The sequence below is a fragment of the Ranitomeya variabilis genome, chromosome 6 (assembly GCF_051348905.1).
Source record: "Ranitomeya variabilis isolate aRanVar5 chromosome 6, aRanVar5.hap1, whole genome shotgun sequence".
In the NCBI taxonomy this organism is placed as follows: domain Eukaryota; kingdom Metazoa; phylum Chordata; class Amphibia; order Anura; family Dendrobatidae; genus Ranitomeya; species Ranitomeya variabilis.
Window position 1 is genome coordinate 473982421 of NC_135237.1, and position 12189 is coordinate 473994609.

The 12189-nt window shown below is 41.9% G+C and overlaps 1 protein-coding gene across 1 annotated transcript in view; it reads right to left on the minus strand.

Annotated features, from left to right (window-relative positions):
• The window catches only part of PREX2 (phosphatidylinositol-3,4,5-trisphosphate dependent Rac exchange factor 2), a 487967-nt gene that overhangs the window by 236192 nt on the left and 239586 nt on the right, over positions 1-12189 (minus strand). Inside the window, exon 12 of the mRNA XM_077270643.1 lies at positions 10409-10512. Coding sequence (XP_077126758.1) covers positions 10409-10512 — 104 coding nt within the window. The remainder of the gene's footprint in view (positions 1-10408; positions 10513-12189) is intronic.

Below are 12189 nucleotides of genomic sequence, written 5' to 3' on the forward strand. Positions count from 1 at the left end.
CCAGAGGATCAGCGGTTTTGCGCTCCCGCACACGCCGGTCAATTTGAATAGCCAGCGCCATGGAATCGTTCAGACTTGTAGGAATGGGGAAACCCACCATCACATTCTTAATGGCTTCAGAAAGGCCATTTCTGAAATTTGCGGCCAGACCACACTCATTCCACTGAGTAAGCACGGACCATTTCCAAAATTTTTGGCAATACACTTCAGCTTCATCCTGGCCCTGAGAAATAGCCAGCAAGGCTTTTTCTGCCTGAACTTCAAGATTGGGTTCCTTGTAAAGCAATCCGAGCGCCAGAAAAAACGCATCAATATTTGCCAATGCCGGATCTCCTGGCGCTAGCGAGAAAGCCCAATCCTGAGGGTCGCCCCGTAAAAAAGAGATAACAATTTTAACTTGCTGAGCTGAATCTCCAGATGAACGGGGTCTCAGAGATAGAAACAATTTACAATTATTCCTGAAATTCCTAAACTTAAATCGGTCTCCAGAAAACAGTTCAGGAATAGGTATTTTAGGTTCAGACATTGGACTACTGGTAACAAAATCTTGTATGCCCTGCACACGAGCAGCAAGCTGGTCTACACTTGTAATCAAGGTCTGGACATTCATGTCTGCAGCAAGCACAAGCCACTCAGAGGTAAAGGGGAGGAAGAGAGGAAAAAAAAAAAAAACTCTGAATTTCCTTTCTTATTATCCCACTTCTGCAATACATTAAACATTCAATGTTGGCCTGGCATACTGTTATGACCCCAATGGCAGAGGGTCTCAGAAATAATTACTAAGTCTGCAAACACAAAAAAACAGCTCATAGGGCAGTGGTAACTGAGCTGACCATATATCTAATCCTAGCACCACAAATAGCAGCAGCCGGGGAACGTGCCTACGTTGGTTCTAGACGTCTCGCGCCAGCCGGAGAACTAACTAACCCTAGAAGGGAAAAGAAAGACCTTTCTTGCCTCCAGAGAAAAGACCCCAAAAGTTGGATACAAGCCCCCAACAAATAATAACGGTGAGGTAAGAGGAAAAGACAAACGTAAGAATGAGCTAGGTATTTAGCAAAGAGAGGCCCACTAGCTAATAGCAGAATATAGTAAGATGACTTATATGGTCAGCAAAAACCCTATCAAAATATCCACGCTGGATATTCAAGAACCCCCGAACCGTCTAACGGCCCGGGGGTGAGAACACCAGCACCCTAGAGCTTCCAGCAAGGTCAGGAATCACATTTAGTACAAGCTGGACAAAAATAAGAGCAAGCAAATAACCAAAAAACAAAGAAGCAGGACTTAGCTTAATTTTGCACGAACCAGGACCAGCAGACAGGAGCAAACAGAAAGGATCTGATTACAACGATGCCAGGCACTGGACTAAGGATCCAGGAAGTTTATATAGCAACACCCCTGGACTAACGACCCAGGTGGGTGCCAAACTGAGGAAAGACAATCCCAGAGTCATATCACTAGTAACCACAAGAGGGAGCCAAAAAGTCTAATTCACAACAGCCGCCCTCTGCCTGAACAGTCAGTGCGGAGAGACGCCGAGACGGGACGCTGAGGAGCTGCAAGCAAGAGAGGTGAGTATGTCTTTTTTTTTTTTTATTGCAGCAGCAGCATTATAGATGGGGCTCAGCTTTCTATGGCACATCTATGGGGCAACAATGAACGGTGCAGAGCATTGTATATGGGGCACAGCTTTCTATGGCACATCTATGGGGCCATAATGAACGGTGCAGAGCATTGTATATGGGGCACAGCTTTCTATGGCACATCTATGGGGCAACAATGAACAGTGCAGAGCATTGTATATGGGGCACAGCTTTCTATGGAGCATCTATGGGGCCATAACGAACGGTGCAGAGCATTATATATGGCACAGCTTTATGTGGAGCATCTATGGGGCCATAATGAACGGTGCAGAGCATTATATGTGGCACAGCTTTATATGGAGCATCTATGGGGCCATAATGAACGGTGCAGAGCATTGTATATGGCACAGCTTTATGTGGAGCATCTATGGGGCCATAATGAACGGTGCAGAGCATTATTTGTGGCACAACTTTATATGGAACATCTATGGGGCCATAATGAATGGTATGGAGCATCTATTTTTATTTTTGACATTTACCGGTAGCTGCTGCATTTTCCACCCTAGGCTTATACTCGAGTCAATAAGTTTTCCCAGTTTTTTGTGGCAAAATTAGGGGGATCGGCTTATACTCGGGTCGGCTTATACGCGAGTATATACGGTATCAATTTCAGAATGTGGATTTTCTCTGGAATCATGTTTTTACTGATGGAATATTGATGGAATAAAAGTTTAGCATTTTATTCGAAGTGCTGGATCAACTTTCTTCTTTTTACGGACTGCCTTTCCTGTGAGCTGATCGCAATCTTTTTCATTATATGTAAAGTCATGATGTATAATAAAACAGCGTAAAATTAGCAGAAACCTGTTTCAAGGGGGTTGGTAACAAAATGTAACAGTAAATCTAAACAAATTCATAGGCATTCTCCCTGCTAGGCACATCATACTCCTGGCAGGCTGACCAAAACTACCGGTATATGCTTATGCTTTCAGTTTTCATAACGCTCATAGTAATACACCAGATGTTATCAGATCATCCTGCCAGAAACGTCTTAACATAAAGATGCTGAAGAGCAGAAAGGCAGGTGTGTGCATAATATCCCTATGTAGTATGTTACACCAGGGCCATGATTTGCATACATAGTGTAGCCATAAAACGGTCTGTGGCAATTCTATTGTAGGACATTGTCTGGGATGAATTGTACATATTTAGGGATGCGCTGGAAACATTTCGTCATCTTAAAGGGGCAGTCAATGCAATTGAATCGGAATTAAGCTGCAGTTTTCGTCAATGGCCACTAAACAGTACATGGAGCTGTGCTGTCGCCACTCACTGTTTGTGTTCATCGGCCTAAGAGCTGCAGACAGCTGATTGGTGGGGAGCCGGGTTGCGGGCCCCCCACCAATCTAATATTGATTATCTATACTAGGGACTGTTCATCAATATAAGGCCAGACAACTCTTTAATTTAACTGTGAGGTTAAAGTAGTCTCTGGTATAGAAAATCCATTTTCATGTATCACAATCAGTAGTTATTAGTCATAAGGGAGAGCAACTACAGAAACCATTCCTCACTATGGTGTACCAGGCATTACATACACTTTCAACAGGAACTTTATTTGTGATGCTAAAAGGTAACTAGACCCATTTTCCAAGGTTTCCCAGAGATTATTGCTAATAGCTGGGGGTTGCATGCAGACCATGTGATTGCCTTAGCATTAAGGGGAACCTATCACCATGAAAATGCCATCCAATCTGCAGGCACCTTATTATACAGCAGGGGGAGCTGAGTGGGTTGATATGCAGTTTTGTGAGAAAATATTCAGTATATCCATTGTTTTCATCATTTAATCCTCTGCTCTTTCGGGGATTTTTGGTCCAGTGGGAGGTCCTATCAGAAACTGACAGCAATCTCAGTATTCACTCCTACAAAGGAAACTGTCAATCACTGATAGGACTGCCCACTGGAGCAAACATTCCAGAAAGAGCAGAGGATTAAATGATGAAAATGGGTTATACTGAATCTTTTCTCATAGAACTAAATATGAACCCACTCAGCTTCCCGGCTCTATAACATGGTGCTTGCATATTGGACTGCATTTCATTGGAGACTGGTTCCCTTTAAAGATCCCTTCTAATAAAAACAGATTGTCCAAGGTGAAAAGTCCCTTTCACAGATGAGTAAATTCTGATGGACTATGTATTCTTATAAAGGATCAGTGAATATTGAATTTTTGCATTGCTTCCATGGATCGGTGACTTTAGAGTTCTAGTCCTCTTCCTCTCTGAACAGAGTATGTGCATATTTATATTCCCAGGGGAGCTTTGTGTGGCCTATAAGTCTCCTTACACTGACATAGCATTCTCCACAAGGAACAAAAAATATTGCCATTTGGACTCTCTATAAGTGATTAAGACACATTATAGTTACCCGGTTTACTCCCAAGCTTAATCTAATGTGTAGTATATGTAATATAATGCTTTTAAGTAAATATTTCCCAAGAATTTCAGAAGAAGACCCTGCATTACATTATCTTTAATTGGCCATAGTTGTGCCAGGCTGGATATAACCTCATGTAGCCCCAAGATCTTACATTATAAGCTCTGTGAATTCTTTATGAATGAACTTACACAATTCTTTTCTGCTTTCAGCGTATCTACTGTCAACCTGCTTCCTTTTTAAATGTTCATCTCAAGTTATGATGTACAAAGTTATATAAAAGTTACAAACTTTGGGTAATCCATATTCGTTAGTTACTATTAAGTTAACGTTGGCTGTTTCTTGTTTTCCAGCTATCTTCTCTTGGAGCACAGCTATGGATTAGGGTCACGGACAATAGTTCACCTGGGAGTCAAACTCAAAATGCATTAGAGGTTAAAGGGTATCTGTCACCCCAAAAAATCGTATATGAGATAAGGCCACCGGCATCAGGGGCTTATCTACAGCATTCTGTAATGCTGTAAATAAGCCCCAGATGTAACCTGAAAGATAAGAAAAACAGGTTATATTATACTCACCCAGGGGCGGTCCGGGTCCGATGGGCGTCACGGTCAGGCTGAAAACCTAAAAAGTGGCGCGTGCAATATTATTCGGTTCCTTTAGCTTAATACTTTGTTGCGCCAACTTTGCTGCAATTACAGCTGCAAGTCGCTTGGGGTATGTCTCTATCAGTTTTGTACATCGAGAAACTGAAATTCTTGCCCATTCTTCCTTGGCAAACAGCTCAGCTCTTTCCACAGATTCTCGATTGGATTGAGGTCTGGACTTTGACTTGGCCATTCTAACACCTGGATACGTTTATTTGTGAACCATTCCATTGTAGATTTTGCTCTATGTTTGGGATCATTGTCGTGTTGGAAGACAAATCTCCGTCCCAGTCTCAGGTCTTTTGCAAACGTCAACAGGTTTTCTTCAACAATGGTCCTGTATTTGGCTCCATCCATCTTACCATCAATTTTAACCATCTTAACTGTCCCTGCTGAAGAAAAGCAGGCCCAAACCATGATGCTTCCACCACCATATTTGACAGTGGGGATGGTGTGTTCAGGGTGATGAGCTGTGTTGCCTTTATGCGCCAAACATATTGTTTGGCATTGTTGCTAAAAAGTTAATTTTTGGTTTCATCTGACCAGAGCGCCTTCTTCCACATGTTTGGTGTGTCTCCCATGTGGCTTGTTGGAAACTTTAAATGACACTTTTTATGGATATCTTTGAGAAATATCTTTCTTCTTGCCACTCTTCCATAAAGGCCAGATTTGTGCTGTGTACGACTGATTGTTGTCCTATGGACAGACTGTCCCACCTCAGCTGTAGATCTCTGCAGTTCATCCAGAGTGATCATGGGCCTCTTGGCTGCATCTCTGATCAGTCTTCTCCTTGTTTGAGAAGAAGGTTTAGAGGGACGGCCGGCTCTTGGTAGATTTGCAGTGGTATGATGCTCCTTCCATTTCAATATGATCGCTTGCACAGTGCTCCTTGGGATTTTTAAAGTTTTGGAAATCATTTTGTATCCAAATCCAGCTTTACACTTCTCCACAACAGTATCACGGACCTGCCTGTTCTGTTCCTTGGCTTCATGATGCTCTCTGTGCTTCAAACAGAACCCTGAGACTATCACAGAGCAGGTGCATTTATACAGAGACTTAATTACACACAGGTGGATTATATTTATGATCATTAGGTATTTAGGACAACATTGGATCATTCATAGATCCACAATGAACTTCTGCAGTGAGTTTGCTGCACTGAAAGTAAATGGGCCAAATAATATTGCACGCCCCACTTTTCAGTTTTTGAATTTCCAAAAAAATTTAAAATAACCAATAAATTTCATTCAACTTCACAATTGTGTTCCACTTGTTGTTGATTCTTCACCAAAAATTTACATTTGGTATCTTTATGTTTGAAGCATGATATGTGGGAAAAGGCTGAAAAGTTCCAGGGGGCCGAATACTTTCGCAAGGCACTGTATATGACTGAACAAGAAACTTATTTTAGTGTAAAACAAGTAAATGGATGCACAATATAGCTGAAATAATGCACACTGAAACACAAGAGTAACTCAGAGCTGCCACTCTATTACCCCGGTTAGGGGAAATTTTCCTCTTATGAGGGAGAGGATGTCAAAACGAAAGGAAGTGTAAGTGGCAAAGGCAATATAAAGTGCATGAACTACATAACATGCATAAGTAATGCCGTGTAATAAAGTGCATATAGTATACTAGTACTTACAAGTAGAATTAGTGACCAGATAGCCAGGCCTGCCGCCCCTATGCATGCTTCGCCGTAACTTCATCAGGAGGCGTGACCAGAGTAATGGAGTGGCAGCTCTGAGTTACTCTTGTGTTTCAGTGAACATTTACTTGTTTTACACTAAAATAAGTTTCTTGCTCAGTCATATATGTGAGCTTTGACAGTACATTCTGTTACTTGGACCCCATTCTGTGCCTGCTTAATTAGTGTTGCTCTGTTGGTATTTTATGATATATCATGATTTGTTAATAAAATTTATATACCTAGTGTAATATACTCTCTGACCACCTTTTTGCTCGAATCAGCCTGTTGGCGTTCGTTGGTACCTGTTTCATTGTATGTAGGTATTCATCATTCGGCCATCTATATTAGTGATGAGCGAATATACTCGTTACTCGAGATTTCTCGAGCACGCTCGGGGGTCCTCCGAGTATTTTTTAGTGCTCGGAGATTGTTTTTATTGCCGCAGCTGAATGTTTTACATCTGTTAGCCAGCATAAGTACATGTGGGGGTTGCTAGGGAATCTCCACATGTACTTATGCTGGCTAACAGATGTAAATCATTCAGCTGCAGCAAGAAAAACTAAATCTCCGAACACTAAAAAATACTTGGAGGACCCCCGAGCATGCTCGAGAAATCTCGAGTAACGAGTATATTCGCTCATCACTAATCTATATCTAGAGATATAAATAAATCAAATCAGGACATTGGTAAGGACTGGTGTTGCTCTGTTTGTATTTTATGATATACTAGCTGTACTACCCGGCTTCGCCCGGGTTAATGACTGCTGTTAGCAAAATAGAATGTGTTAACAAAAATTTATTCTGCACACAAAAACCACAAAACAAATAGATAGAAATGTAATTATTAAAAGGCAAAAACTAAGCAAATAGAAGCATTTCACAACATATATTAGCTTTGTTATACTGAGAATGTCTTTGTTGCCTATATTAACCAATCAGAGCTCAGGTTAATTAACTGTAGCAAAATAGAAGCTGAGCTGTGATTGGTTGCTATTGGCAGCCTGATAAATCCCCAGCCAACAGGAAGCCCTCCCCCCTGGCAGTATATATTAGCTCACACATACACATAATAGACAGGTCATGTGACTGACAGCTGCCGTATTTCCTATATGGTACATTTGTTGCTCTTGTAGTTTGCTTATTAATCAGATTTTTATTTTTGAAGGACAATACCAGACTTGTGTGTGTTTTAGGGCGAGTTTTATGTGTCAAGTTGTGTGTGTTGAGTTGCGTGTGGCGACATGCATGTAGCGACTTTTGTGAGATGAGTTTTGTGTGGCGACATGCGTGTAGCAACATTTTGTGTGTTGAGTTGCATGTGACAGGTTAGTGTAGCAAGTTGTGTGCAGCAAGATTTGTGCATGGCGAGTTTTGCGCGTGGCGAGTTTTATGTGTGGTGCATTTTGAGTATGTGCAAGTTTTGTGTGAGGCAACTTTTGCATGTGGTGCAACTTTTGTACATGTGGCAATTTTTCTGTGTGTGCAAGTTTTGCATGAGGTGAGTTTTCCATGAGGTGAGTTTTGCACGTGTGGCGAGTTTTGCGTGAGCCTAGTTTTGCATATGGCGAGTTTTGCATGTAGCGAGTTTTGAGTGGTGACTTTTGTGTTTCGACTTTTATGTGGCGAGGTTGGTGTGTGTGTGTGGTGAAATGTGTGCTGAGGGTGGTATATGTGTTCAAGCACGTGGTAGTGTGTGGCGCATTTTGTGTTTGTGTTCATATCCCCGTGTGTGGTGAGTATCCCATGTCGGGGCCCCACCTTAGCAACTGTACGGTATATACTCTTTGTCGCCATCGCTCTCATTCTTTAAGTCCTCATTGTTCACATCTGGCAGCTGTCAATTTTCCTCCAACACTTTTCCCTTCACTTTTTCCCCATTATGTAGATAGGAGCAAAATTGTTTGGTGAATTGGAACGCGCGGGGTTAAAATTTCACCTCACAACATAGCCTATGACGCTCTCGGGGTCCAGACGTGTGACTGTGCAAAATTTTGTGGCTGTAGCTGCGACGGTACAGATGCCAATCCCGGACATACACACATACATACATACACACATTCAGCTTTATATATTAGATATACCTGTATGTAATCTCCTGTATATAGTATATACCTGTGTGTCATCTCACCTATATATAGTATATATCTGTGTGTCATCTCCTGTATATAGTATATACCTGTATGTCATCTCCTCCTATACATAGCATATACCTGTGTCATCTCCTCCTGTATATACTATATACCTGTAGGTAATCTGCTCCTGTATATAGTATATACCTGTGTGTCATCTCCTCCTGTATATAGTATATACCTGTATGTCATCTCCTCCTGTATGTAGTATGTACCTGTATGTCATCTCCTCCTCTATATAGTATATACCTGTGTGTCATCTCTCCTGTATATAGTATATATCTGTGTGTCATCTCCTCCTGTATATAGTATATACCTGTGTGTCATCTCCCCTGTAAATAGTATATACCTGTGTGTCATCTCCTGTATATAGTATATAGCTGTATGCCATCTCCTCCTGTATTAGCCCTCGTTCACACGTTATTTGGTCAGTATTTTTACCTCAGTATTTGTAAGCTAAAATGGCAGCCTGATAAATCCCCAGCCAACAGTAAGCCCACCCCCTGGCAGTATATATTAGCTCACACATACACATAATAGACTGGTCATGTGACTGACAGCTGCCGGATTCCTATATGGTACATTTGTTGCTCTTGTAGTTTGTCTGCTTATTAATCAGATTTTTATTTTTGAAGGATACCAGACTTGTGTGTGTTTTAGGGCGAGTTTCGTGTGTCAAGTTGTGTGTGTTGAGTTGCGTGTGGCGACATGCATGTAGGGACTTTTGTGAGATGAGTTTTGTGTGGCGACATGCGTGTAGCAACTTTTTGTGTGTCGAGTTGCATGTGACAGGTTAGTGTAGCAAGTTGTGTGCAGCAAGTTTTGCGCATGGCGAGTTTTGCGCGTGGCGAGTTTTATGTGTGGTGCCTTTTGAGTATGTGCAAGTTTTGTGTGAGGCAACTTTTGCATGTGTTGCAACTTTTGTGCATGTGGCAATTTTTCTGCGTGTGGCAATTTTTCTGCGTGTGCAAGTTTTGCGTGTGGCGAGTTTTGCACGTGTGGCGAGTTTTGCATGTGGAGAGTTTTGCGCGTGGCGAGTTTTGAGCGGCGACTTTTGTGTTTCTACTTTTATGTGGCGAGGTTGGTGTATGTGTGGTGAAATGTGCACTGAGGGTGGTATATGTGTTCGAGCACGTGGTAGTGTGTGGCGCATTTTGTGTGTGTGTTCATATCCCCGTGGTGGTGTGATTATCCCATGTTGGGGCCCCACCTTAGCAACTGTACAGTATATACTCTTTGGTGCCATCGCTGTCATTCTTTAAGTCCCCCTTGTTCACATCTGGCAGCTGTTAATTTGCCTCCAACACTTTTCCTTTCATTTTTTCCCCATTATGTAGATAGGGGCAAAATTGTTTGGTGACTTGGAAAGCGCGGGGTTAAAATTTCACCTCACAATATAGCTTTGACGCTCTCAGGGTCCAGACGTGTGACTGTGCAAAATTTTGTGCCTGTAGCTGCGACGCCTCCAACACTTTTCCTTTCACTTTTTCCCCATTATGTAGATAGGGGCAAAATTGTTTGGTGAATTGGAAAGCGCGGGGTTAAAATTTCACCTCACAACATAGCCTATGACGCTCTCGGGGTCCAGACGTGTGACTGTGCAAAATTTTGTGGCTGTAGCTGCTACGGTTCAGATGCCAATCCCGGACATACATACATACATACATACATACACACACACACACATTCAGCTTTATATATTAGATGATGATTTGTTAATAAAATGTATATACCTAGTCTACTATACTCTCTGACCACCTTTTTGCTCGAATCAGCCTGTTGGGGTTTGTTAGTATCTATACTGTGGTTTGAGTTTCCTGACTTTTTACCAATCCCATTTTCCAGGGAAATCTTGGTGTCTAATACAATGAAACAGGTTACAGCCATTCATTAATATTTACCAATAATAGTCATTACCTTGGATATCACATCTTGCATTTCATTCCTTGGATAGTAGGTCCCATCATCATAACGAAATCTATACAACATCTGCTCCGATTTAAACTGGTGTTTATCTGTCACTAAAAAAGAAGACATTTTTCATATTAGTAGGTCTTGAACTTTTCCTAGTGTATACTGTGCCTATGTTTGTACCCCCTGGCCCCTGGTGTTTCTGCATCTACCCAAAATCCTATAGTAAAGGTAAGATGGATCCCAAGCAATCTGAACATTTCCTACTGTTCTTGTCGTTTCTCACTTTTGGAATGAATTACTAAAAATTCTGTTTCTTAAAGGGAAATCTCGCAGTCTAGGATCAAAACCTCTGCTGAAAATCTTGCAGTCTGAGATCCTATGTCCATGGTGTAGTATGCGTCAATGACAGATTTAGCACCAGATTGTTGAAAATGCACAGATGAGGGACTTTGATTGCTGGGAAAGTACATTAAATGCACTGGCTTTATGGGATTGTCCAGGATTTATATTTTGATGATCTCACCTTGGGATAGGTCATCAATATATGATTGTTCAAGGGAATCTGTCAGTAGAGTTTTGCTTTGTAACCTGAGGACAAACTGAGGAAGGGGCTGAGACACAGAGTTCATGGCTGCATCACTTATTAGGCTGTGTACTGTTGTTTCCATACAATGAATATTTTATCAGCAGGAGATTATCACCGCCAGACTAAGCAAAGCAGGAGCTGCATTTTAAGTGTGGTCCTGCAGTTACATATATAGTTAAACATAATATAATAGTGACATGGAGGCGGGGAGGATCAGGACTCAGAAGTAGGCAGTTGGGTAACAGTTAGAAGAAGTGGTAGAGGTTAAAGTCCCGGGGAGCTCAGTCCTGGTCTGGCACAATCTAGTAAATATGCCTGTTTGGCTGATATTAGGAATACAAGACCAGGACTGGAATCACTACAGCATGACATTGCTCCTAGCAACAAGGAAAATGGCTACTGTAGGAAGGAGGGGAAAGGAGTGCAGAAAAGGCCAGATAGATGATGATGGTAGAGGACTTTATAATTAGGCGGACAGACAGGGTCATCTTCTGTTGAGACAGTGAATGTCAAACAGTGTGTTGGATAGACAGATTGCTGGGAGAGGCTGGGGAAAGCCCTACGGTCACAGTACACACTGGTATCAATGACAAAGTTAGAGTTAGGTGGAAGTTCGATAAAAATTATTACAGGGAACTTTGAGAGAAGCTGAAGGCAAGGATCTCGAAAGTAGTGTTTTTAGAAATACTGTCGATGCCACGAGCGACACTAGAAAGACAGTGGGAGCTTAGGGAGATAAATAAGCGGCTTAGAAATTGATGACTTGGTGCATGAAAGAAGGGTTTGGCTTCATGGAGAACTGGGCCACCTTCTCTGTTGGTTACAGACTCTACAGTTGGGACTGGCTGCACCTCAATGGGGTGGGAAGAGTGCTGGAGAAAAATGGTCAGATTGATGGAGGAGCTTTTAAACCAGGATCTGGGGGAGGGAGAGTAGTTGTGCAAATAAGGGGATTGATAGAGTAGACCAAGAGAGTGAGACAGTAGGTTCAATGAAGATTTAGGGGAGCTAAGACACACAACTAAAGTAGGGAGGTGAGGAGTAATAAATGTGATAATAGGATTACATGTCTGCTGGCAAATGCAAGAAGTCTTGCAAACAAAATTAATGAATTGGAGACTCTTAGGGTACCGTCACACAGTGCAATTTTGATCGCTACGACGGTACGATTCGTGACATTCTAGCGATATCGTTACGA